We start from the raw sequence: 27,878 nt of genomic DNA, 5'->3' as shown, positions 1-27,878 counted from the left end.
CCTTCAATTTAATTTGCATTAATTTCAAATTTCATAAAGTTACATACATACGCCCCATGATTGGATCTCCTAGCAGTATGGGACACTGAGATCAGAAGGGTTATCTATTAGCGTTCTAACCAATGGCATCTCCTGGTTATCCATGAAACATAGAGCTTTGCAGTAGATTCGAAGACGTCTTCCAAGAAAGTTCAACAGGATGAAGCTACTACCGGTACTAAGGCTGGCTTTTCACATGTCGTTATTCAGAAAGACGATCTAACTTCCTGACATTTGACGCTAAGCGCCAACGGTGAATCATTACGTTAGATACAAGTTGAACAATTCATGCAATCGTAATGTGTGTTGTTTGATGATACTCTCACATCTTTAATTTGAATCACTGGTTGCTCTTAGCTCTAACCCATAGTTCCCGCTCGTCATGCTCTCTCCATAATCGACTTAATGTGATACCAAGGCTATACTTTTTTTTCTGTATCTCATCTTGCTTCGTTTTCAACTTCTCTATGGCCTTGGCAATTTTGTTCCGTGTAGAGTAGTCAATTTCCACATTGTAAGGTGGGAGAAGGTTGCTCAAAAACTCGATTTCTTTGTTGATCTTTTCAACTCGAACAGCATATCCATCATACTTCGCTTGGCTTCGCTGAAGCTGCTCATTCTTCGAGAGTGGCTTTCTCTCTTTTGGCTCCAGACGGTCAATGGTGTTACCATATGAGTATTGCCTTTGACCATTATTAATACCAGCACTTGTGTTGATAGTGTCCCTAGATACTTTGCGAACGGTGAACTTCACTGGCTTCTTGTCTAGCTTGGGCAAACGCTGCGAAAAGGTTTCTGAGTCCGGTGATGGAATAGCGGAATGAGTTGTCATTGTAGTTGGGGAGCCTTCGACGTTTTTCTCGGCTACTTGCGTGTTTAAATCAGCTACCGGTAGCGATCCACTTAGCGCCTGCAGTGAAAGAGAGTTGATAAGCCTTTTGGTCGATTCAGACAGTTCTACCAGCGAAATTGATCCAGATGGCAGATGGGCACTCTCCAAATCCTTAGTAGTTTTGGTATGATTGGTGACAGGTATAGTATCGATTGGTGTTTCTTCATCGTCCAAGTTAGTATTGTATTGGGGTTCCATCATGCGTTCGTTTGTTTTGTTTTTCGTTAATACCACGTCAGCGGACGTCATAACAGAGCTATTGAATTGGTCTTCCTTATTAAGTAGACAAAGTTGTATGAAATAATCCACAAGAAAAGAAAGCCAAAGTAGAAAAGTTTGGGAGTTATAGACCGACCAGACACGATTTGAGGCGCGAGTCGTGTGTTTACCGCTAAGATTGTTTACTCTTAATCGCTTGGAGAGGTAACCTTACGATGATGGCTGTATAAAATTTTATTATTCATCACTGCTTAGAAAGCATACTAGGCTTCAATCTTCGACGAGATTTCGATCGTCTTCCCCTTTGGATCTCGTTCAATACTAATTCAGGTATGCTCATTACGCGTCAAGTGTCTAAAACGGGATGCGAGGAAGTCCGCATGCAGATAATCACGTGCCCGGGTATTCAGTGCCCTAAGCTCCGAAGCTTGTTGGTGATACGAATAATTATAGTTTTGGCAACTGAAAGGTGAATTAATAAAACGTTCAAAGATATTGTGAATTCCTTTCCTCCAAGTTGGATTGCGGCAGATATTTCGTGATAGCATTAAAATAAAAGGAGAAGTATACAAGTCTATGTAGCTTTCAAGGGAAAACATGTCTTCAAAAAAGACAGCCAATGGACAGAAGTCAACAAATAACAGCTGCTTTTTATTGATGTAAACATATCCAGTTCGTTCTATCTTTCCACGTAGAGCCTGCTATTCAAAGAGGCTTCATGGTTCAAAGATTGATCTGTACAAAAAATAAAACCGCCTTTGGTGTATGCTAGCGGGTTTCACTTACATATCTTGGATCAAGAACTATCTGAACATCATTGCTAGAATTGAATGGTCTTGGATCAGCCATGAGCAAAGACCCGTAATCAGCACTTTCATCGAATTCAAAAACCATTGTTGATATCTCTAGTGAGTCTTGGCTATCTTCCTGAGACATAAAGACTTTACTTTTTGGAGTACACCCTTTTGCAGAATGGGTCCCTAATTGCGGAACGTCCTCCATCATCGACGAGTTGCTTGAATGATGGTACTTCTGATAAGTTGCCATGTCAGTTTGCTGCCTTACGCTGGTGAAAGTCGTCTCATCTTCAGGAAAGGGTTTGCTTTTTATAGATGACAAAATTGAGTAAAATTGCAAGTCCGGATCAAAGTAGCGATCAACAATATCTTCCAAAGTATCGTCTGCCATGTCTTCAGATATGTCATCATCTGCTTGACCCTTTGTTTTCACCTTGCGACTTCGTGCCCATTTTTGAACTGCTTCGTAGCAGAGTCGAATTTTAGCTGTACCAATGCGAAGCATTAGTGTAAACCTGCGCATTATATCCTTTGCATGCTAGCTTTCAAGCGACCAGTTTAGTGAGTTTTCTAGTCAGATATATGATAGATATTTGACCAGGCCATATAAGTAAACACTATAAGTACTTGGGATGCGAGATCCTGTGTGTTATTGATAAAATTCCGGAAACAATAAGGGGATCTGAGAGGATATGCATAAATTAGTTTGAAAGATGGAGAATGAAGTAAGCGCGGGGCATGTTTATCTACACTTATGCATGATTTATGCACGTCACAACAAACTCCCGAAAGTCAAGCTTACGTTTACTAACAACATGTTATTGCGATCAAACTGAGTATCAAGGATCTCAAACAAGTTAGGAGTCAGCAAGCCAATAAAATAGTGTCACAAGGGCAGTCTCTTAACTGATTACGCGGAGACCTCTCTCCTTGCGAGATCGTAGCGAACCTAAGTGCTGGTCAGCATATTCAGATGTTGAGTTACGTGAACTAGACATTTCGAGCCAAATGATCCTTGATTTAACAGAATATTGCAAACACCAGTACACCAAAAATTCCTTCATATAGTCCGAGCTCACTTGATCATCTCAAGTAACCACCAGGGTGAAAAGTGAACACTTACTAAGAAGCGGCACTCGTTTAGGTGGATACAGAGCTGAGGAATTAAGGTCTTCACTTCTTTGAAAAATCTATACCTGAATAATCGACGTCGACCACTGTAATTGATTGAGGCGGGCCTCGCTTCTTACCACCAATCATTTACATTCAAGATGCCTGACCATAGCCTAGGCTTGGGGACTGTCTTTCCCACGATTGGTAATCTGCCCTCCATGAAAGAGGTTGAACATGTTTTGACTCATGGATACATCCATGGGCATGTCCATCAGCACGACGATCATATGCACATTCATGGTCATATTCACAATCACGACCATCAATCTAACCAGAAAGCGGAGAAAAGCACTGGTGCTGCTGAACCTGATAATTGCGTGGAACTTAGTAAAGACTGCGATGGAATATTTTGCAACGAATTAGACGATTGTTATTTCGGAAATTGCGAGAATCCCAAAGTTTGCGATCTTGATCGGTGCTCATCCGGAGATTGTGTCAACGAAAATTGTACGAATGGGGGAAGCCATGACGCTTGCTCCATCGAGTCCTGTGATGATGAAATTTGCTCGACTCAAATTCCAGAAGTCGAATGCTGTGATGATCCCAGTTGCCTCAGAGACGTTGAGGCAATTTGTGAGGATCCTAAATGTCTTGAGAACCATGAGTTATTCGATCACGAGAACAATTTATGTGAAACACAGCTGCAAAGGATGGCGATATTTCGAAATCTTTTAGAAAATGTTCAAAAGAGTGTCGAGCTGCTGAGAGATGTCAAGAATGAAGAAGAAGAGGCACCTAAGAGGCAGTTCAATGAAATCGAGAGTTTTGCTACCAAGAGAAGGAAGGTCGAGCCACTAAGTTACGATAATATCCAAATTCACTTCCCTCATCGTTGCCACCAAACCGCAGATTCTAGAAATGCGAAACCAGATGTTCTTCCGGTGACAAATACGGCGTTGTCCGATGAACTACAACTGGTTGATGATATGAAGGCATTGAAAGCTCATCATAACTTGCATCAATCTTGCTTCCATGCGAGAGTGCCATCCTTTAAACAGGAGAGTTCGGAGTCTGCGCTTACGACTTCTTGTGAACAAAATGATTTTGATTTTTTTCTCCAATTCAACAATTTTAATCTGCTTTTCGGAGAGGAGCACGAGAAGATAGGCTCACAAACTCACTTTGACAATTCCGCAATGCAACCACAGTCACCTAACGCTCCTTCCTCATACTCATGTAAGTGGGAAAATTGTTGCAAGAAAGTTGATGATAACACTCTTTTGGATCATCTCATCGGTGACCATATCAATGAGGAATATTCATTGGACAACCGCGAGAGATCTCAAAATCATGCATTTCAATGCGAGTGGTATAATTGTGGTTTCACAAACGAAGATTACGAGTCATTTGTGAGCCATCTCAGTACTCATAGAGAATTGAATGAGGACATAAGTTCAAGCAGTGCACCAGACACAGTCAATAGTGCCCTCAAAAGCTCACCGTTACTCACACCAAGCTCCATCGTGTCATCTCTCGGGTCCCCAAAGCCATTCATAAAGAAAGAGGAACAAAGCCCGTCAAATGGAGTGAGCATTACGCAGATGGAGATCAAACCTAAGAAGATACTGTGTTGTCAGCCGATAGATCCTCTTTTCACTTGCAATTGGCAGGTTGGAACCGATATCGATAATAAGCCCATTATATGTGGAAAGGTTCATGCATCCGATGGCGACCTTCAAGCTCACCTTCAGCACGACCATATCGGCCTGGGAAAACGCCAATATCGATGTTGTTGGGTCGGTTGTGAAAGAAATGGAGGAAAGCCTTTCATGCAACGGCAGAAGCTCTACAGACATATCCATATACATACGAACTACAAACCTTGCAAGTGCGAGATTTGTGGAGCGAGCTTTGCCGTTGCTGCTACTCTTAAACAACATATGAGAATTCATTCAGGCGAGAAGCCTTTCGCATGCAAACACTGTGACAAACGGTTTACTACGAGCTCCGCGTTGGCAATCCACACGAGGGTGCATTCGGGCGAGAAGCCCTTAAAATGTCTGTATCCTGGCTGCGGAAAGAGCTTTAGTGAGAGCTCTAATCTAGCGAAGCACAAGCGGGTGCATCAGAAACGATTCACATGCGCTGATTGCGGAATGGTGTTCGATCAGAAGAAACTATTCACGAAACACATACGCGAACATGATACTGGCGTTTCTGCTCCATCGATGTAAGACTGTGTTTGTTGCGCTTTATCGGTCCGCGGTCGTCTATAGTTTCTGCCCACTCGCGGAAGTATATATATACAGGTATAGTATCCTCACGTGCAGAGGGAAATTTTTGAAATCCATCGATCACTAGGCCCAATACAACTGTTCGAATATGAAAGTGAGCAGGATATTATCAAAAAATCTTGGTGTCATTAATCCAGAAATACGAGCCAAACCTATCTATGCGGCTCCTTTGCTCTCTAGTTTGAGTGTCGAGGATCTTCCTAATTCCACGTACGACAAGGCTCGCCTATACAGCATTAGGAAAACTTCGAACGGTTACTGGCCAGTGTACAAGCGTCTACAAAATACCAAGGTCTCAACTGAAGTCAAACGTGTGGACGGTAATGTTCATCTTTTTGCGAAAGAGCTTGTGCAACATCTCGACACAACAAATCCAATTCAAGAAAAGTTGAAAATTAATTCTGTTACAGGGCTCGTGAGTATCAAGGGTGATCATACCGAAAAAATTGTATCGTTTCTTGAGGAGAATTACAGGTTATGATATGGTATGATTGCAAGCTGATTGTATATAGCAGACCTTTGGGTCTGATTTTTAATGAATGTCTATATTGCGAATACTTAACTAATTCTCGCCAAACTGATGGCTGTGATCCGACGAAGAGCTTAATGGGGCTGACGCTTCACTGGTAGGAGTAATGGCAGGACCATGTTCGGAGGAAGGTGTGGAGCCATCGCTAGAACCAAAGGCCGCTTGTCGAATCTGCACAATCCAAGGGTCGCTCAAGAGTTCCACTGCGCTTGGCCTCTTCGTTGGATCATGCTCGAGACATCTAGATAAAAACTTGCGACCAGATTCGCTCAACTGATCAGGTGAAGGCAATTGTGGCTTATGCCCAGCAGCAATATGGTACATGATGGCCCACTCATTGTCAAGATTAGCCCAAGGGCGTCTTCCAGTAGCCATTTCTAGAACACAGCAACCAAGAGACCAAATATCAACAATTCCATTCTTGGCTGTTGACTGACCAGTAATAACCTCAGGAGACATATACATTGGCGTTCCTGTCATTGAGTTCAAGTTCTCCGGATTATTCTTCGCAGGTTGCGATGATTGCATAGTCGATCCCGGGTCTTTCCAGTAGCTGCGATGACTTTAGCAGCTCCAAAATCGACGAACTTGATGACTCCATTGTGGTCCAATAAGATATTCTCGGGCTTGATATCGCGATGAACAACACCAGACTGATGAAGATATGCCAAACCTTCCAACATTTGTAGAGTGTAGACTTGAATCACCATTTCGTCCTCGATACGACCGTGAGCTAAAAGACCTGAAAGACTGCCACCCTCACAGAATTCCATGAAGATGTAGACTTTGTCTCTATGAACCTCCACACCAAAGTACTGCACGACATTAGGATGGTTCAACATTTCCAACACAGTCATCTCATCTCTGATAGACGGAATAATTTTGATTGATTGGCTGTCATGGAATCGAATTTCTTTCACAGCCATCACACCACCAGTATCCAAATTAACAGCGGCAAAGACCTGACCAAACGAGCCGCCGCCAATGAACCTACCTTTTTGCCATCTAATCGAAACACTCGAGAAAGAAGAAGCAAGGAGCTTAACAAAATGGTATTCCAGATCAGACACATCCAACACCCGACCAATAGAGTTGAGCTGCTCTTGAACTTCTGCCCTGTAATTCTCAATTTCCTCGATTTCCCTCATGACATCTTCGCGATAAGCTGTAAGAATATATTCATCGTCAGTAGTATTCTCAATTTTGTGACGTTGAGATGTCCACTTAAGCAACTTCTTCTTCTCAGCCTCGCTTGAACGAGCTCCCATGATATCGAAATGAGAGATCAAGAGTGACATGCATCGAGCCACTTTGAGTCTAAGCTTATTGAACTGTTCCTCGTTTAAAACCAAAACGTTGAATCCGCGAGTCATCTCCATTGAAAACTCGAGAGCAAGCACACACCATCGAAAGGTTTTCCTGTCTGTCGGGATACAATCATCGCAAATAAAGCTTACCCATTGGATGGAAAGTTGAATCAACTTCATTATCACAGTGGATTTTTTCAGGGGGTCTGCCCACTTCACCGAACCCTTTCCAAAGTCTCTGGCATAAATGAAATAAGAATTGACCAATTCTTGGTAACCACCGCTTGGTATAAGTTTTTTGCATCGTTCCATAATAATTTTCACAGAATCAAGTATCGCCAAAGTCATTTTGAAGAAAATTTTGTTGATTTTGGTGAGCTCATGATGGACTTTCGCCAACGAAGAGCGCTGCTCCACGACTTTAAGGGTGTTTCCTCCACCCATTGCATCTGTTACCGTTTCAACAAAGCGACTTTTTAGCTCCATAAGATTAAATTCTGGATCACTTGTCACAAAAAGCATTTGACCCACCTTGACATCTGATATAGGGACTTCTTTTATGTTCAATGTGATCATATCACCCTCCCAAACAATAGGCTTAGGCGGACACAAAGCCAAAACGTATCCGAGGTTCAGAATATACTCGTCTGGGATAGCAAACTCCATACCTGAGACGTTCACCATGTTCAAGAGGCTAACAAACTCATCGAACGACTCAGACTGATCGATACCAATCCGCGATCCATTTATGATCCTCAAAATTTCAGATTCGTTATCTCGCAACTCAGGACTTGAGAAAAAGTACATCCCCTGTGCCTCGACGGTACCGGTGTAGACAAGAAAATGATTCGTACTTTTCAAGGCCTCTAGCAAGGCTTTAGTTCGACTCCCGTTATTTGTTGGTATTTCAAAAGCCACTGAATTGGTGAACGAGCGTGACAATTCACTTGTGAATCTCGCAAGCTTTCTTCTCAACTGCCCGAAGTTTTCTGTGGTAGAATTATACCACCTTATAAGTTCCAGTGAGCTCATATTAGAGCTGGGGGGATTTTTGATCTGGTTGTTGAGATACGACAAAAGCTTTTGACACAATCGCAGCGTGATGAGAGTAATATTCTCCGCAACGACTATGCTGCCCCCATCAATGAATTCACCTAGTGATTTGAGAAAGTTCCAAGTGTCTTCCAATTCCTCCGGTTCCTTATTTGTTCTGAACGTGCTTGGTGTTTTGGAGCTATCTATAAGCTTCCTATTGAGAAGAACGAGGAAGTAGCGGACGCACTGAAGAACGACTTTGTCGAAATCTAGGATATCCGAGTCGAATAAATCTTCAATGAGCCACGTTTTATTCTCATCAGGCTTGCAATAGCTCATTATACCATTCTTCACTTCTAGCGCGATTGTGATGTACGATTTGAAATCCTCAATCATCTGGTCAATCATCATCAAAGTGGGATTTTGAAGCTTCAAGGCATACTTCATTCGTATGTTGATAATCTCCTTAATGAGACGCAAGGGAATGAGGCAAAGCTGGATTAGGTCATGGATATAATCAGGAAGTTTGAGCATCTCGAAGATATGGCCGAGATTGATATATGTCTCTCTTGACTTGACCATCCATGGTGCTAACGGTATAAAAATTCGTTTGCGGAAGATAGTGTGAACGTCTTTCTCCTTCATAAGACGTTCAGCCAAAGACTTATTATCCTCCTCAAAGATTTTTTTCACAACTTTGTTTTTAGAGCTAGTGAGGCTATTCCTTTCAAGTTCAGCTTCATTGGGTACCAGCGCATCTGCTTTTCCCCTCATAATATCAAGATCATCATTCCCAACCCACAGTTTGAATGACTGCGATTCTCTTTCAATTGCATCGGTAATACTTAACCATGCGTTGAGGGCGTCAATACGGTTTTGGAATGCTTCGGATCGACACGCGGGCTTGTCATGCTTCATATCCTCCAAGCTTTGCCATTGATCGCATACTCTCTCGTACTTCTCAAGAATTTCAACAACCTGCTGGCGCGGTGATTTACTGTCTTTATCGTATGAGAGTTCGAAGCTCATTATCTCTTCAATCAACTGCTCAGTAAGAGTTCTGCGGTAGAAGATTATCTTCTTTTGATCATCCTCTGTCCTATTGAATAGCTTTGCACGAATTCCAAACCATAGGTTCTCCTTGTAGTTCGTATGCAAAAAGGGCTCTTGGCCGTCGTTGACACTTGTATTATCGATAATTTTAGTTTTTTCTGACCTAACAACATCTCCTGTGAGTACAGAAGATAACATTGCCTGCCAGTCAAGACGTTCAAGAACTGCTGGATCTTTCACTGTATCCTCGCTTATCAGATTTGATTTATCGAAATTGATGTTAGAGTTTGATGACTTCATGATATCAAACGCGAGACTGTAGTCGATCTGGTATTTTTCATCATCCATGTCTATTAGAAGGTCAGTGTTACCGTAGGTCAGGAAATCGTCATCATCTTCATCATCTTCATTATTGTTAATCTCGCCCTTGCTCAGTTCATCGTCCGCACTTTTAATTCCTTTGGTATAGTAATCATTATCCCATTGGTTTCTTATCCTTCTGAGATAAGCCCGTTCTTGGGCAAGATACTGATTGCTGTTGTGGAGATTGTTGGCGAGTGTCTGACTCATTGATTTGACACGAGTCTTTCTAGAGTCCCCAGTTGTTGCAGCATTAAGTGTGGGAGCAGAACTTCCATTTGAGCTTGTGCTACTGGATCTTTCCCTTCCCAGAGCCTTGGTTGACTTGGAGTTCAATACAGTATTCGAAGTTCCTGAATTTGTTGCGCTAGCATAATTTGACTGAGTTCTGGATAGCGCTGGCCTTCTCACTCCTGAAGCGGTATTCCTGTGGCTTATTCCATGACGGGACGAGAATGCAGACTGGTCTTTCTGGGAGATTGGCAGTTGATTGGGCATTTGAATGTAATGATTGGTTTAGTGACGTCCGTTGAATCGCGCCCCTAATTGTAGCTGATCACAATTATCGTATAAAGCAATTGATACCAGGGTCTGCGAGAAAAAGATGATTGGGTGGTAATTACTTTTCTCTTATCGATGTGAAGATGGATTCGACCTCACTATATCCCTATCGTTCTCTGGAAACTTAAGAGAGGTAAGGATGTTGCTTCGGAGGTTGCGAAACGTAAGTAAGGAAGAGTGTTTAGTGTATATCGTCTTGAAATTAAAGGAGGGGCAAGTACAACTGTTCCATTTCTTGTTGCTAGATATCTCAATTCTTCCCTTTTGTTTTTTCTTACAGCCCTTCTCCAAAGTTAGGCAGGTGCACAAAAGGCGATCTTCAGACGCCCTCTTGATAACTGAGCGCGCAATCAACCGGTGCTCTTCGAGTAATACTTCTAGATACTAAAAGCGTTATGGAATCTATAGCAATCCACCATTTTGAAATTCAGCACCTTTAGATCCGAATAACCAATTTGCTCAGAGAGTTTGAGCTAAGGAAGAGGGCGAAGTATTCTGATCATGGTCTCCCTATTTGATATTCTTCACAAACCATCAGAATGGAATCAAATTTCGACTGGTGTCGATAGTCTTGATTCACTAATACGAGTCGACGGCTCTCAAGCAATACTTGACTTTCAATCTACACCTTTACACAACTGTATGTTTGCTGTGGTCTGCAACATGATGGTTTCATATTTGGAACTGAAATCGGACGGGAAAATCATAGTTTTGGAGACGTTCAATCAATTTCCATGGAAGCTTCTCCGTAAACATCCGAGATACAACGAGCTGCTCGAACGGTGTATCACTCGGTATTCACTTCCAACATTCAGTCAAATTCTCGCATTTCTCATGATCAAAAGACTGGAAAAGTACGATTGTTCTCCATTTATCGTCATAATGAATTTTCACGAAGTGTTGGAGTATTATCGACTTCAACTTGTGACCGCTTTCGAAGAGGCTTTGCTCAAGCTTGAAGTTGATTGGAATACAGCTTACATCGAGAAGTTAAACAAGACCGACCCTGCCACAACTGCCGACAAAAGCCTACCAGATCTCCCTGACTCGACTTTATTTAGGGAAAGCCCTTTCTTAAAATTTCAAAGTCACGTCGATGTGATGTTTAAACACCTCAACGAATTTGCTACATGCCAACAACTGATGATATTGCTATTAGGATGCATGGACGTAAAGATGAATACATTGAAAACTGGTTCTGAGACGGAGGACAATTACATTCCTGCCAAGTCGAACTCGACCGTGGAGCCATCCCCTAAAATGCGGAGCAAATCTCGGTTTGAGCCTACCAAATACGATCATAGACAGCTGGGTAATCGGAGTTTGAATGAAAACAAGATTCATCAAAGAATTCTATTCTACAATGATTTTCTCATTAATAGCCACTATAACTTGGATAATAAGGACGAAGCTAGCAAGAATTGTGACAGAGTTGTGGCCGTCGCTAAAGCTGATAAGGAGAATGTGGCTGGAAATATCATGGAACCGGTGTACTTCGATTTTATGGATCTGGGGGACGCTGAGAATAACAAAAATGCCTCCTGGCTAATAGACTTGCTGCATTCCGAGGAAGAGCCATTGAGCTCCTTCCTTGAGGAGTCAATTGTCATTACACAGCAGCAATTAAGACCATCATCTGAGAGACAGAATAAGCGGCCCAAAATGACTAATGACTTTCCCTCTTCACCAGTCAAGTATAGTGACCCAACACAATACAGTTCAAATTCGGTCGAATCACCTAGTTTGATGCAAGATTCTGTAATTGAGGGATCAGATGTGGAGCTGACGGGAACCGTTTTCGATGAAATTTAGAAGTTTCATACGAAACCTTTTTCACGGATGGCATAATTTTTCACCAGGATGTGTCGGCTCGCGAGATATTCCTTTATGTTTTTCGGCATCAAGTAAAATTGAGCCATGTCCATGCATAGTGTGCTCAACGGTAGAGTATGCTCTAGAGCTGTTATAGCTAAGTCATTGAATGAGATATCTAGTTCTTCAATCAATGGTGGTAGATCACATATTTCTTGGAGCATATTTTTGCTGATATTTAATTTCTTCAAATTCCTAGGCATTTTATCTCCAATGAGTCTTTTAAGCTTGTTATCAGAAAGATTCAACACCTCGAGCTGCGGGGGAAGTATCTCACACTTAAGATTCCGAAGACGGTTATGTGCTAGGTTTAGTTTAAGCAAGGATATTGGAAACTGAAATCCTCTGAGTGACTCTAGATTGAGATCGTTAAGCTGTAAAGATGTTAGGTTTCTAAACAGTGAGAAATCGCTAATGGGATTATTTGGGATGCTTGTCAAAAGCGCAGAAGTAGGTCCTTGGAGTCCAAGTGAATCTAGAGATTCATGTAAAATGGGATCTTCCACGAACTTCTGAAATAGTAAAGTCAGAGCCTCGTTGCTGAGTTGGTCTGGGACCATCTCATTCAGAACGGGAAGACAGAGCTTTACAAGCCTAATTGCAGTATGAACACACAAGGGCATTTCCAGGAGCATGTAATGCAAATCTCGGATGGTTTTGTATTTCGTGGATTGATTCGAAACATCACATCTCACAACTAAGTAGATTCTTCTTTTAACGGGGAATCTAGAGTCCCAAAGACGACCTAGCTTGTGCGCAAGGGTCTTGAACTCATCCAACGAAACATGATGGTAATAGTCAAGTGAATGGATTGGCATTAGCTGAAGTGCCCGTGGTAGCAATTTAATCAGGTTTTGCCATTGGTTTGATACAATTATGCTGGAATACTTAACGGTTTCTGCTGCGAGACGTAGTGTATTGTCAAGATTTGAGTTAGTTATCTGAAGGAAGTTTGACAATGAAGTCTGATCTAGTTGCTCGAAAATCAAGGATAAAACGTTTGAAGGGAGATTTGTTATTTGAGATGCCATGAGTTAGTCTGAGCAATTAGCTAAGAGTAATTAAACCCCACAAATGATAAGACGTGCAGGCTCCCTAATCACTCGCAGGCCCTGAATTTCCTGCATTTTTGCACGATAGCGATGTCAAGGAAAACGGAGTACCCGAAGATATAGTGATAGCGAATAGAACTTACCCGGCTCTCGTTAGGACGACTCACTATGGGAGATGCATACTGAAGTGCCTGTCAAAGCCCACCTTATCGTGCTCGCCAGGAGCTACTACGGGGAGTGCGGTGTGCAAAACGGAGCATATTTGATTTCTTCACTTATTTTTTTTTTTAAAAAAAAATCTAGAATCAATTGATGCTTTGGAAAGCTAGCGACTCTATTTTTCATTAAAATCAAAGGTAATGGGTTTGGGTACCCAGCTGGTGTTCCACGCCTGCGTGTAGTACTGATGAGCATCGGATTAAATATTTAGCATAATTTTTAGTAGTATCATTTTCCAGCCATGGCGACATTAGTACCGCCACCATCTAAGAAACAAAAAAGACTTCTCCAAGAAAATCATGAATCCAGGGTGATTCCTGATGATCTCCCAAATGTTCTTATCAGGTTTCAGGCCGCTGACAGTGGAGAGGGTGTTGGAGGATCTGTGCGTGTGCCCGGCGGTATAACAGAGAAACAGTTGGAGGAGTTATTGAATAATCTTCAGGGCTCATCCTCGGAACCCGTGCCATATTCTTTTGCATTGTTGAAAAATGAAGAAAACGAACTCCTCGATATCAAAGATGACCTTTACCACTCGGTGTTGAAGCCGGGCATCAAGACCACTGAGGATTTTTTGACTATTGTCTACGCCCCTAGGGCTGTTTTCAAAGTTCGGCCAGTCACAAGATCCAGTGCAGCTATTGCTGGCCATGGCTCAACCATCCTCTGTTGTCTGTTTGCACCAAATGATTCTGGTCGTATGTGCTCGGGAGCCGGTGATTCAACGGCAAGAATATGGGACTGTTTCACATCCACTCCTTTCAAGACTCTTACAGGCCATACCAGCTGGGTATTGTGTGTGGCGTATTCTCCTTGTGGATCAATGATAGCTACTGGCTCTATGGATAACACAATAAGGCTTTGGAATGCTGAGACAGGAGACGCAATTGGAAAACCCTTGGTGAGTCATCTGAAATGGATCTCGAGTATTGCCTGGGAACCTTTACATTTGGTGAAAGACGGCGAGAAACCAAGACTCGTGTCTGGATCAAAGGATGGAACTGTGAAACTCTGGGACACCTCTAGAAGAATCTGTCTTCTTACGCTTAGTGGCCATACAAACTCCGTATCATGCGTTAAGTGGTCCGGGTCGAATATAGTTTACAGTGCTTCCCACGACAAAAGCATAAAGGTATGGGATATCTCTGCTGGGGGAAAATGCATTCAGACGCTTAAGAGTCATGCACACTGGGTGAATCATTTATCAGTATCCACCGACTATGTTATTCGCAAAGGCGGATTTGATCATACTTCCACAAAAGGTAGTTCAAAGTCCCTTTCAGCTTCTGAAATGAAGAAAAGGGCAAAGGAGGCATTTGAAAAGGTCGCACAAGTCGGTGGTTCAACAAGCGAACGTCTTGTCACTGCCAGTGATGACTTTACCATGTATTTCTGGGAGCCACTCAAGTCAAGCAAGCCGGTTTGCAGAATGACCGGTCACCAAAAGTTGGTGAACCACGTTTCTTTCTCCCCAGATGGAAGACACGTTGTTTCCGCATCTTTTGACAATTCCATCAAGCTTTGGGATGGTTTAAGCGGTAAATTTTTGGGAACTTTAAGAGGTCATGTTGCAGCAGTCTACCAAACCGCCTGGTCTGCTGATTGCAGGCTCTTAGTAAGCTGCTCGAAAGACACAACACTCAAAGTTTGGGATATAAAAACGCAAAAGCTACTTACTGATCTTCCGGGTCATTCAGACGAAGTCTACTGTGTCGATTGGAGTTTGGACGGTAAGAAGGTGTCTTCTGGTGGAAAGGACAAGATGATTAGAATTTGGTCTAGTTGAATCTGGAGCTGCTGCATTTATGTTAAGAGCATCATGTCAGCGAGGGGAATTTTGTAAGAGCGATTTTCACTCATATGTGGTTATAGATAGTCAAGTTTTCTGTGGTGATAGAATACTGCCAAGAAAATGACTAAACGGACAGATGCTGATTAAAAGGTTACATATCACCCTTACAAGGCGCTTTAAAATAATAAATGTAAAGCCTACTCATCACAGAAGACTACTTTTTTATGAATAAAACAAACAAAAAAGAAAAGCGTTAATAAATTTCACCGTTGTCTTATCTAACAGTCTTCTGCATGCACCTCCAGGATCGGCTATATATCGGGTACTAAATCGAAATATGAGCACCGAGCAACCGGTTTATACACTACCCTCCGCAGGTGCTAAGACTCGCAACGGACAGGTATCAAACTTCACATTACTCGTTAGAAGACTGACGCCACAACCTCTTATAATTGGAGTAAAGCTCTAACATGGCGATTGTTAAAAGAGGTGGCCGTTCCAAGGTCAAGCAACAAGAGGCGCCTGCAAGATCCGGGATCAAGAAGGCTGAGTTTGATTTGCACAAGAAGAAAGAGGTGGGTGTCTCGGACTTGACTCTCTTGTCGAAGATTTCCGACGAGTCCATCAATGAAAACCTACACAAAAGATTTATGAATGGTACCATCTACACATACATTGGCCATGTTCTTATTTCGGTCAATCCATTCCAAGACCTCGGCATATATACCCAGCAGACATTGAACATGTACAAGGGTAAAAATAGGTTGGAGGTACCACCGCACGTTTATGCCATTGCAGAAGCGATGTACTACAACTTGAAGTCATATGGGGATAGTCAATGTGTCATCATTTCTGGTGAATCCGGTGCCGGTAAAACCGAAGCTGCGAAGCAGATCATGCAATACATTGCAAACGTGTCGGTGGATGACCAGCTCAATGGTAATTCTTCTTCGTCAGGAATTGGTAAAATCAAGGATATGGTCTTGGCTACAAACCCCTTGTTGGAATCATTTGGTTGTGCTAAGACATTGAGAAATAACAACTCCTCTAGACACGGAAAGTACCTTGAAATCTTCTTCAATCCTCAGAACTACCAACCCATTGCTGCGCACATTACCAACTATTTGTTGGAGAAACAAAGAGTTGTTCAACAAATTACCAACGAGAGAAATTTCCATATTTTTTACCAGTTTACGAAGCACTGTCCTCAGCAATATCAGCAGCTGTACGGAATTCAAGGCCCTGAAACTTACATCTATACTTCGGCAGCGAGATGTACATCTGCAGATGGCATAGATGATGGGAAGGATTTTTCAGAAACGTTGAATGCCATGAATATCATCGGATTACAGCAAGTCGAGCAAGACAACATCTTCAGAATGTTAGCAGCGATCCTTTGGATTGGTAACATCTCATTTGTGGAAAACGAAGAAGGTAATGCAGCTATAAGAGATGAAGGTGTGACAAATTTTGTGGCCTACCTCTTGGAAGTTGACTCAGAACTCTTGAAAAAAGCTATTGTCGAGAGAATTATTGAAACCTCGCACGGTATGAGGAGAGGCTCAACATATCACGTTCCTTTGAATATTGTCCAAGCTGTTGCGCTGAGGGATGCTCTAGCCAAGGGAATTTACAATAACCTTTTCGAATGGATCGTGGAGAGAGTGAACAGATCGTTGAAGGATCCCTCTCAGAATTACGAAAAGAAGTCTGTGGGTATTTTGGATATTTATGGGTTCGAGATTTTTGAACAGAATTCGTTTGAACAGATTTGCATCAACTACGTGAACGAGAAATTACAGCAGATCTTCATTCAGCTTACTTTAAAAGCAGAGCAAGAGGAGTACGTTCAAGAACAAATTCAATGGACTCCTATTGAGTACTTCAATAATAAGGTTGTCTGTGATTTGATTGAGGCTACTAGACCTCAACCCGGTTTGTTTGCGGCCTTAAATGATTCAATTAAGACAGCACATGCCGACTCCGATGCCGCTGACCAAGTTTTTGCACAAAGATTGTCCATGGTTGGTGCTAGTAACAAGCATTTCGAAGATAGAAGAGGTAAGTTTATCATCAAGCACTACGCCGGTGATGTTACCTACGAGGTTTCTGGCATGACCGACAAAAACAAAGACAATATGTTGAGAGACCTTCTTGAAGTCTTATCAACGTCATCGAACGCATTTGTCACCGCTGAGCTTTTCCCACCACAACTCCTCGCGGCTGTGACGGATAGCAAGAAGAGACCTGAGACTGCTTCTGATAAAATAAAGAAAAGTGCAAACGTTTTGGTTGACACATTGTCTCAGTGCCAACCTTCTTATATCAGAACAATCAAACCCAATCAAACCAAAAGACCTAAGGAGTACGAGAATCAGCAAGTGTTGCATCAGATTAAATACTTGGGTTTGAAAGAGAACGTGAGAATTAGAAGAGCGGGATTCGCCTATAGAACAACTTTCGATAAGTTTGTGCAAAGATTCTATTTGTTATCTCCCAAGACTGGTTACGCTGGTGACTACATCTGGCATGGCGACGATATCACTGCTGTGAAAGAGATTCTCAAGTCATGTCATATTCCTCCCACTGAATACCAATTGGGAACTACCAAGGTTTTCATCAAAACTCCGGAGACCTTGTTTGCATTGGAGGACATGAGGGACAAATACTGGCATAACATGGCTGCCAGAATTCAGAGGGCTTGGAGACGGTACATGAAAAGGAAGGAGGATGCCGCTAAAGTCCTCCAAACAGCTTGGAGGACAAAGAAGCATGGTAATAAGTTCGAGCAGCTTCGAGACAAGGGAACTGATATTCTTGGTGGTAGAAAGGAGAGAAGAAGAATGTCTTTGTTGGGTTCTCGAGCTTACATGGGTGACTATCTTGGCTGTAACCAATCAAGCGGTTACGGAAGATTTGTCGTATCACAAGCCGGCATCAATGAGTATGTCGTCTTCTCCGGAAAGGGAGAGATTCTTTTGTCCAAATTTGGCAGATCTTCTAAGAGACTTCCAAGAATCTTCATCCTCACAAACTCCAACTTGTACGTTGTCGCCGAGGTGGTGGTCGAGAAACGTCTTGCATTGCAAAAGGAGTTTACTTTGCCCATAAATGGTATCAATTATCTTGGTTTATCATCATTCCTGGATAACTGGTTGGCAGTTTCGATGCACCACGCGTCTGCGACTACACCAGATATTTTCATAAGCTTGGACTTCAAGACGGAATTGGTTACTCATTTAAAGCAGTTGAACAGAGGTATTACGGTGAAGATTGGGCCTACGATTGAATATCAAAAGAAGCCTGGTAAGATGCATACCGTGAAGATTATTGTGGGGGCATCCTCTGCCAATGGTGACACGTACAAGTCTGGTAACGTTACTGTCGGACAAGGTTTGCCGGCTTCTAGCAGAAATCCTAAGAGGCCCCGTGCTAAAGCAACTTCTGTCGATTATCAGAAGTATTACAACAGAGGTGCCCAAATGAGGTCAAATGCGCAGACTTACAATAACTTGCACAGCACTCAGAATAATGGATCTCATGCTCTTCTGCAACTGGCAGCTGCCCATGCATACCAGCAAGCCCAACCCAGAAGCGCCCCTCTGCCAGCCACTCACACTCAGCCTGGATTGAAACAGCTGAAGAGACCTCCACCAGCACCACCCGGTATCGCACAGGCTGGTCAAAATGTGCAACAACAGTCGCAGGCTAAACCTCCTCCTCCAAGACCTGTCAAGAAAACACCAGCTCCTCAACCTCCTGCCAAATCAACGAGAGCTCCCGAGGTGAAGCGCTCTGCACCTCAACCACCGCCGCCACCACCAGCGCCACCATCCAAACCAGCACGCGAACCAAAGTTTCCAACTTATCGTGTTTTGTTCGATTATGATGGCTCGGTCGCTGGTTCGGTCGCGTTGGTCAAAGATAGTGTGGTTTATGTTGCAAGTGTTAACGGCAAATGGGGTCTTGTGAAGGATTTGGACGAAACATACGAGGGATGGTCACCAATGGACTATATGAAAGAGATTGAGCCTCCAGCTGATTTGTTCTCGAACAACGTCTCTAAGCCTGCCCCTCAGGCCCCAAGTGTTCCAACACCTCAAGCACAACAAGCTACTGCGTCAGAGCCACAAGCTAACACATCGGAGAGGCCAGCAATGCTTCCAACTACTTCTTCCGGTAATGGTTTAGGAAACGGCTTGGCTGATGCAATTTTGGCGAAAAAGAGTGGAGATGTCACTTTGGCAGGATCTCTCGCTGATGCTTTGAAGAAACGTAAAGGTGCAACTGGTAACGACAGTGACGACGAAGAAGATGACGACGATGAGTGGTAAGCTTTATTCACACTTGATTAGAAGTATGATAATCGAATAGACTCGCATAATGAATGTAGCATCTCGTGCAAAGGATTCTGCACAATACTGTTGTATGGTACATGCGCACAGATACTTAGTGCGTATGTATCACCATCATTGAAGAGCATTGATAACGTCATAATCGCTCGGTTCCATTTTATATTCAATGACAGATAGCCGGATTCGGAACGTTCCGGCTACAAGTGGACAACGTGGATCCCACAATCCTTCTGTGAAGGATGCAATTTCTGCAATGAAATACAGCATGCCCAGGCCCTCGGTGACGATATACCCTCTCGATGACACATTGAGCCAAAAAACATTTCCAGATTACTCTCCATGGGAGGAAGATCGTGATCTGACAAAAAAGCTTGAAAATCTGAATTACTTGAATAAGGGTTTTTTTGAAACACCCAAGGTCTCTAATGAGTACTACTCAGCTCGCAACCTCGTGCAAGAGACGGTCTTCTCCTCATCGAAGAACTGCAACAGTATTCTTCGTGAGCTTTCCCAGCATTTGACTAAGTCCTACAAAACAAGAGATGAGGTGATCAATAAGATAAGAGCAAGCTCATTCAGCTTTAAGATTCCACTGCGTGTGACACTAACGGCACTGAAAAAGGAAGCATGGCTCAAAGAGTTGGCCAATCCCGATCAACCATTGCATAAAATATCGTCACGGATACCGCATGGCTTGCGAAATAAAGTCCTCGTTGATGCCATGTGTAGTCGGCAAGTTCCTATTTCTCGAGCTATTTGGTTTACAAAATGTTCTTTGTTCAGTGAGTTGGTTCTGGTGAAAAAGAAGGCGCTGGTGAGACAACACTCCCTGACACTGTCGAGTAGCTCATTGACCACGAGATCAAATGATGTTTTGGAAAGAAGGTGGTTGCAAGAGTGGACGCAACAGGTTGCAGACTATGTCTTGAAATTTTCCAAAGAGATGAAAGCTGTGTCTTCCCATGACCTCAAGAGCCGCTTCCAAGAGAGAATGAATTACTTGATTCTGTATGTTCTGGCAATGTACATTGAGGAGCTTCTCGACAAGACATTTTTCCTAACTTTGATCTTGAGGCTAATAAAAGAAGATCACTTCACTGGTACACTTGATATCCTGACACTAACAGAACTTCAAAGAATCGACTTGAAGGAGGCGAGTGACACTGATCAAAAGTATCTTGACATCTTGAGCAAGCAATTGACCGAGTTCGGCCAACTCTTAATCGCATTAATTTTCATCAGAGTCTTTTGGAAGGATGTAATCGCCGAGAGCTTTCTACGCAAGTATCTCAGTGAATCGTTGCTCTTAAATTATCTTATTGTGAGCAAGTTGCCAACCCTGAGTGAAAAGCCCACTGATGCACGAATTGAGGTACCGCATGCAATCAAGTCCGAGTGTTTGAGTCTCATCTCTGAGATGATTATCGAGTTGTTTCACAAAAGTACGAGCTCTTTCATAATTCCCTCTTCCTGGATTGTGCTTGGAGATGTTTTGCATAATATCATCAACAGCTCCAACTTGTACAATGATCCACCTAAAAGAGCTCTCCTTGAAAAAAGTTTGGCACTTTTGAAGTTTAGAAACGAAAGCTTGATAGTGAATTGCAGTGGTGACTCTACCTCACCTTTTGCGAGAGAGGGTGGTTCACCAGACGTTGTTCTACATGAGCAAGCGCTCTCGCATGCCTATATCCATAGATCCAACGATGACGTGCTCAAGCTAATCGATCTATTAGACCATCAAAAACTTAGGGAGGCTTTTAGTTTGATGTTCAGCCCCGGCGCTCAAAATAAAGCAAGATCAGCTCAACCTCAAAGCATCAGGTTGAAAGCGATGATCTTTTGGTGCGTATCCGCTTATCGCGATATGGGTGTCTCCAGAGAGAAACTCATCAGTGTCTGTAACGCGCTTAAGATGCATGGCACACAAGCTATAGGCAAGTACTCATTTAAGCTGAGAATCAAGTTGGAGAATGAAATATTGGAGAGTATTTTTTGCTTGGCCGAACTTCCATCCTCCGAATTGTCACATACCAACTTGTACGTTCTCGTCAATGAGCTATATCAGCTTAAAATCATCACTATATCTGCATATTTGAGAAAGCTCATAGCCAGTGGAATTTTTTATCTATCCTCGAAGCCAAGCGATGAGAAAATGCTGGATGACCTTGACCCTCAGAGTCGATTCCACCTTCTGCTTCTCCAAAACCTTCCACTCCTTAACAATCGCCAATGCGATCATATTTTGAAGAAGTGGGCAAAAGAGCAAATTGACTTCATTGGCCTATTTGAACAAGCCACTCGAACTCTACGAGTAGGGGTTTTGGATCATATTTTGAACAACACAATAGGGAAGGCAGATCTGGGCGTCTTCAATAGTATAAGTGAGCTTAATGTTGGCCTCCAATTCATGGTGATGAACTGGTTCACATCTGAATTCAAGACGTCTATATCAAAGGCATCCAAGTTGGTTCACATAACTCCTGATGTCGTGGCATTTGTTTACGAACTTTTCATCAAGTCTAATAACCTTACAGCATTTTTCAAATTGTTCATCAAGTTCATCTTGAAGAATGAAAATAAGGTGTTGATATTTTACATGGACTCCCTTTATTTGATAAGTCGACTCATTCTTGACCATTCAATTTTGCTTGAGTTCATAGCCGGGAACTCTTCAGAGTCTCCGTCGGCATCTTTGGACATATTTAAGCTCATTGTGCAAGATTATAGAGATTTGTTATCTCGTGAAACCGATGTCTTTCAATTTGGGCCTTTGTGGGAACACATCCGTCGTCAATTACGAACTCCAGGTGTAAGACGGCGCCACTCCCCGAATGAATCTAGTGAAATGATTTCTCTTGGAAAAAGACCTGCCTCCACTTCACCTGAATTCAATGAGTCGAAAAGCAGCGAGTCGTCCTACGAAACTGAATTTATACTAGAAGAAGTTCAGTCGTTGGAAACCTTCGAAAAAAGGTCTCTTACCGCCGATGAGTACAAAGACATCACCGAAGACTTGTGCTCATTTTGCCAGGTTTCTTTGGATTTCTTTACGACCGAGCTGCCAATTGCACAGATAAAGCTTTTGTTACGCTCTATCGAAAGAGACATGGGCAAAAGACTGAGTTCCAGATCTTCAAGTTGATCTCCAATATAAAGGCTAAAGAAACTTCCAAAGAAGACGACCTTGTTGTGGCTTTGAAGGAGTTGATGGAAGAGAATTTCGACATCGAGAAATTCTCACTTGTCACAAAATTCATCCTTGCGCTTGAATTAATGACTTGCACCACATTGCTCTCTATTATCCAGAGCTTATCAGCACCACCAGCTTATGAAAAGAGATTGAGAGATGACTTATTTGGAGAAGTTGCCTCGGTGATATTATCACGATCCGTGTCTATTTTGTTTCAATCCGTGAAACTCAAATACAAGGAGAATCACCCTGAGGCTTGCATTGAGATTGTTTTGTCTGCCAATTCACCATACGACAACACTAACCTAAAATTTCGAAGTGAGCTTCTTCGCATGATTGTTCAACATCCAATCAAAACCGTTAGATCAATCACCAAACACTTCAACCAGCTGGAGATGCTTGATATGATGAGCAAATTATTAGGCGTAAGCTCATCTGTTCTCGAGTCTGCAAATATCTCCTCCATTGTCCCTATTATGAGCGAGTTTAATTTACCGATCATGCAAGTCATCATTTCGATTTTGGCGCAACAGAATGACGATGTTGAGGCCATCTTGGATCCGTTACTTAGCAGAGTGGACTTCTTTCTCAACGCATCCTTCTTTGGAGAGCTTTTCAACTTGTGCGACTTGAGGTTCCGTGTTATGGTGTTCAAGCAGATGGAGAGTCTCTTTTTAAACAATAGCTTGTCCATGATCACCTCGCCTGATCTGGCCCCTGAAAATCTCACGCCCATTTTCAAGGACTTTTTTAGCAAGATCAATGACTCTTTCGTGGATAAAATCGATTTGTCGGTCTCGGACTATAAGGATCTTTTAAGCTATATTTCCCAGTTCATATCATGTGTGGAGGGGTTTGATGGTAGCAATGAAGTAGCGAGAATGCTACTGGACAATACTTCAATCCTATTGCGAATCATCATCATTCAAAGTGGATCTTTGATTGACCTCATGATGCAACTCGACTTGCAGCACTTTGAACTCATTCATCAGCTTGTGAGATTGTTCAATACAAAATTTATGATGCACAACAACGAGAGGTTGAAGATCCTTCTTTACGATCTATTGCATCTTTTCAAGAATTCTTTGACCCAACAGCTCACAATTAGAGCGGAAGAAGACGAGAGCGTGCCCGCTGAATCACCTTCAATTCCTAAAAGCATAGCTGATCAGGGTGCAAGTGATGAACCATCATCCAATGAACGTGTGAAACGGCCTCCCAAAGAATCGATCTCTGCTATTCTGACAATCCTCGATATTCCTGAACCCACAAATCACTCGATTCAAATGGATGAAGGGGCTGATGCCGAATGTCTCATAATGTTGGACAGAGATGAGCTTCTGCGGAGAAGCGATATCAAATCCTTTAATAACAACTCCCTCGTGCTAGCATCTTCTCGTGATTCCGGCGCGTTTGACAGTCCATTTGGTGAATTAAACCGTGACGAGAACACAAGCTGGCCGTTTACAATACGAAGCGTTCAGCTCATCGAGGAAACAGGAGGTGCTATCAACGACGGCTGCATCAATCTAGCCCTTTTGAGAGCCTACACAACAAAAGAGAACGTTCCGTGAATCACACGCCTGACGATCTGCACAAGTGCTTCAGGTCTGCATTTTTGGAAGCATACCTGCGCGGTAATAGATTAAGTAGCTTGAACCAACGCGCAGTGAACATAATCTTGTATATTTAATGAACAAGGAAAGCTTCAATACAAATTCTTCAAAGCAGTGGGACACAGATCTACCGACACAGCCGAGTCTGGTAATGCATGAACAAGAACAGAAAAGGCATAGCAGAGTCAATGGGGTATCCCAGACCTCTCTTTCCTCAGCAACAACTTCTCAACAGAATCTCTTGACACGAGACCATTGAATACACCCAGCAACGCCCCGGACATTAGCCTCAATGAGCCGTCAATAAATAATGAAGGTGAGGTTGTCTCCCACAATTCCAGTGACTATGATCAAAAGCTTGATGCTTATATCCGTCAAAGCACTCCAACTCCATACCAAGAAGGTGCAACGAATGCAGCGAAATATACTCCTATGTCTCCTATTCTGAAGCTGTTTAATACCCGAAGCCCGTACATGAAAGAACCTTCAAAAGCAGAGCGTCCTAAATCTGCCTTCTTTCCGTCGTCTTTAAACGGCACAAACGACGATGATGGACAGTTCAGATCCTACAGGTCACAGAAACGAAACTCCTTTCAGGGTCACTCAATGGTCAGCCCATATCCCAGCTTCATGTCCCCCTCGTCAGAGTCCAGGAAAGCTCGGTCTCGATCAACTTCACCTGTACGTTCAAAGTCTTCTAGAGGCACTAGTCAATCACCCGTGAGAGGGCCACAGGGACTCAGAGGCTCTTCGCCGGTGCGAGGCGGTCCTTTCAATTTCAAACCTCAAGATATGCCGATGATGCATTCCAACAGCTCGAACTCTTCGCTCGTTGTGAAACCTGCCCATCGTAAGGGTCACAGATACAAACACTCCTCGGTGTCTATGAACTTGTTCCAAGAACCCGTTCCAATTGCCGACACCGCACTTTCCCAGGACATTATACCCTCTTCATACCCCATTCCCAACTGGCGGGAATCGTGGACTTCCGCAACTGTCTCACAGAAATACAAGGTGGCATTAGCCGCAGCTCATTTCCTGACCTCTGTTATCGTTTTTGTGGCAGGTACACTTTTGGGTGAATCGGCATTTTCAACCCTTGCTCATCTTGTCTTTTACGACTCGCTAGGCTCATTTGTCGTCGCAGCCGTTGATGTATTGTCCAACTTTGATGTCTGGAAAAAGCCTTCTATCTCATATCCTTTTGGAATCGGCAGACTTGAAGTTCTACTCGGCTTCGGCTTGAGTACGTCACTCGTGATGGTCGGATGCGATCTTGTGTCTCACTTTATTGAAGAGATGGTCGTCAACCTAGCTGTTTCTGGAGATTCCGAACTTACGGAACATGGCTCACATCACATACATGAGTCTTCTGGCAAGTCCAGCTCTCCAGTTGCCTACGAAGCCGTGGTAGCGCTTGTTGTAATAATGACATGGGTGACGTCTTCATTCATCTGCGACGGAAACAAGATATCTGAGATTCTCACTGATAATACGAACCGTCAGGGAAATAAAAAGTACGATGGCTACTTGGACAAATTGGCTGATGAGTCGCCTCTGATTAAGGATAAAGCTTTCAAATTGGTTTCAACTTTCCTCCACAATCCCATGCGCCTTATCACGCTACTCTATTCATCATTCCTCCTCATCGTTCCATTCCTACCCGAAAGCTTTGAATCCTCTATCAAGTTCGATATTGATGAAGCTTCGACGTTGATAGTGGCCTCTACATTGTGCTATGCTGGATGGAAATTGGTGACAACCTTGGGCGGAATCCTTTTGATTTCCTTTCCCTATTCCGAATACGACTACAAGGTCCTCAAAAGCTCTGTTACGGAACACGTTCAAGCCCTTGACAATTTCAAGCCAGCTTACAGTTTGGAGCATCTATTCATCACAAAAGTTAATCATCAGCTTTATATCGCCGGTGTGAAGATTATTATGAAAGGAGCAAGCTCAGATGATGAGTCGAAGATGATTTTCGAGGTCAACCGAGTATTTCAGAATGCTCTCAAGACCTTTGATAAAGAGAGCAAGGTAGAAAGCACTATTGATATCGATAGGTGCTGAACGGCTGATGAAAATGTTATCTGTACGAAATAGGCAAGTGTTAGTCACCTAAGCGCGGTGCAAAAAATTTTCGCTACGATAGATCTAATCTCAATACCAAGTGGTCTTCTTTACTCACCCAATTCTCATGTACAGAATATTATCAACCTCCTCCAAAAGGTCGACCAAGACGGTCCTCTCATCGTTGTTAGCGAAAAATGGAGCAAGCACAAGCCGGTTTTACTCTGTTCCAATGGCAGATGCAAGTGCACATTCAGTAACCGGGAGATTCGTGGACGATGTTTCAAAGCCATACACGGTCACTACATACGCTAGACCTAATATTGTCATTGCCAGAGGTAAGGGCTCTTATCTTTTCGATTTAGAGAACAGACGCTATGTTGACTTCACAGCCGGAATTGCCGTTACATGCTTAGGCCATGGCAATGAGGAAGTTACCAAAATTATCAAAACACAAGCACTGAATTTGATGCATTGTTCCAATTTGTATTATAATATCCCTGCTGGTGAGTTGGCAAACAAGCTTGTGGCCAGAACCATAGAGTCTGATGGTATGCAAGACGCACAGAGAGTGTTCCTATGTAACTCTGGCACTGAGGCCAATGAAGCGGCACTTAAGTTTGCTAGAAAGTATGCCAAAGGAATCAATGAACAGAAAACCGAGATAATTGCCTTTGAAAACGGATTCCACGGCCGTACCATGGGTGCCTTGTCTGTGACTGCAAATCCCAAATACCAGGCTCCATTTGCACCATTGATCCCTGGCGTGCACATCGCAGACCCAAGCTCCATTGAATCCGTTAAAAAAGTCATCAGCAAAGACAAGACGGCCGCTGTGATCATCGAACCAGTTCAAGGTGAGGGTGGTGTGAATGTAGTGCAACCAGAGTTCTTGATAGAATTGAAGCAATTGTGTGAGCAGAACGATGTTGTGCTTATTTATGACGAGATTCAGTGTGGACTAGGCCGGACCTCGCTGTTATGGGCCCACTGTGACTTGCCCTCGACAGCCCACCCTGACATTGTCACCATGGCAAAGGCATTGGGAAACGGCTTCCCAATTGGTGCCGTCATGACCAACGAAAAGATAGAAAAGGCATTGTCTGTGGGTGACCACGGTACAACATACGGAGGAAACCCCTTGGGTTCCGCCGTTGGCTTGCATGTTGTGGAAACTGTCAGTGACAAGAATTTCTTGAAGGAAGTGTCTGAGAAGAGTGCACTTTTCCAGAAAGGGCTCGCCGAAATTGTGGAGAAGTTTCCAGATCATGTCGAGGGCGTCAAGGGAAAGGGATTGTTGTTGGGTTTACAACTTACATCTAAGCTCGACAGCGGACTTGTCGTAGAGAAGGCTCGTGAGTACGGCTTGTTAGTGATCACTGCTGGCGGCAATGTGATCAGAATTGTTCCTGCGTTGAACATCCCCGTGCAGACTATCGAAGAAGGCTTGAAGATGTTATCCACAGCTTTGAAAGAGGCCATCGAAGCTAAATAGTTCAGCCAGGCATAT

General features: G+C 43.1%; 7 protein-coding genes across 7 annotated transcripts; 5 read left to right on the top strand and 2 right to left on the bottom strand. All coding sequences in view use genetic code 12, as the record gives it.

Annotated features, from left to right (window-relative positions):
• Positions 1-379: 379 nt before the first annotated feature.
• CXQ87_003975 (uncharacterized protein) lies at positions 380-1,180 on the bottom strand (the record flags this gene model as incomplete). Its single annotated transcript, XM_025482433.1, has 1 exon — positions 380-1,180. The coding sequence occupies one exon, from the start codon at positions 1,178-1,180 to the stop codon at positions 380-382; it is 801 nt and encodes a 266-aa protein (XP_025337051.1).
• A 2,405-nt stretch (positions 1,181-3,585) lies between these two features.
• Positions 3,586-5,835, top strand: IMG2 (mitochondrial 54S ribosomal mL49 domain-containing protein; the record flags this gene model as incomplete). Its single annotated transcript, XM_025482432.1, has 3 exons — positions 3,586-3,666; positions 3,687-4,542; positions 5,501-5,835. 3 exons carry the CDS (start codon positions 3,586-3,588, stop codon positions 5,833-5,835), a joined length of 1,272 nt encoding a protein of 423 aa, XP_025337050.1.
• An 81-nt stretch (positions 5,836-5,916) lies between these two features.
• On the bottom strand, positions 5,917-10,136 carry SSK2 (mitogen-activated protein kinase kinase kinase; the record flags this gene model as incomplete). The annotated part of the gene is made up of 2 exons (XM_025482431.1): positions 5,917-6,387; positions 6,447-10,136. The coding sequence occupies 2 exons, from the start codon at positions 10,134-10,136 to the stop codon at positions 5,917-5,919; spliced, it is 4,161 nt and encodes a 1,386-aa protein (XP_025337049.1).
• An 897-nt stretch (positions 10,137-11,033) lies between these two features.
• On the top strand, positions 11,034-12,011 carry CXQ87_003972 (uncharacterized protein; the record flags this gene model as incomplete). The annotated part of the gene is made up of 1 exon (XM_025482430.1): positions 11,034-12,011. The coding sequence occupies one exon, from the start codon at positions 11,034-11,036 to the stop codon at positions 12,009-12,011; it is 978 nt and encodes a 325-aa protein (XP_025337048.1).
• Positions 12,012-13,583: 1,572 nt separating this feature from the next.
• CXQ87_003971 (uncharacterized protein) lies at positions 13,584-15,128 on the top strand (the record flags this gene model as incomplete). Its single annotated transcript, XM_025482429.1, has 1 exon — positions 13,584-15,128. One exon carries the CDS (start codon positions 13,584-13,586, stop codon positions 15,126-15,128), a length of 1,545 nt encoding a protein of 514 aa, XP_025337047.1.
• Positions 15,129-15,604: 476 nt separating this feature from the next.
• On the top strand, positions 15,605-19,468 carry MYO5 (myosin 5; the record flags this gene model as incomplete). The annotated part of the gene is made up of 1 exon (XM_025482428.1): positions 15,605-19,468. The coding sequence occupies one exon, from the start codon at positions 15,605-15,607 to the stop codon at positions 19,466-19,468; it is 3,864 nt and encodes a 1,287-aa protein (XP_025337046.1).
• A 286-nt stretch (positions 19,469-19,754) lies between these two features.
• Positions 19,755-27,863, top strand: CXQ87_003969 (uncharacterized protein; the record flags this gene model as incomplete). The annotated part of the gene is made up of 4 exons (XM_025482427.1): positions 19,755-22,483; positions 22,504-24,252; positions 24,517-26,361; positions 26,636-27,863. The coding sequence occupies 4 exons, from the start codon at positions 19,755-19,757 to the stop codon at positions 27,861-27,863; spliced, it is 7,551 nt and encodes a 2,516-aa protein (XP_025337045.1).
• Between the last annotated feature and the right edge of the window lie 15 nt (positions 27,864-27,878).

The sequence above is a fragment of the Candidozyma duobushaemuli genome (assembly GCF_002926085.2).
Source record: "Candidozyma duobushaemuli strain B09383 chromosome Unknown D_B09383, whole genome shotgun sequence".
Lineage (NCBI taxonomy): Eukaryota > Fungi > Ascomycota > Pichiomycetes > Serinales > Metschnikowiaceae > Candidozyma > Candidozyma duobushaemuli.
The sequence above is the reverse complement of the archived record's forward strand: the minus strand, read 5'-3'. Positions and strand labels throughout refer to the sequence as shown.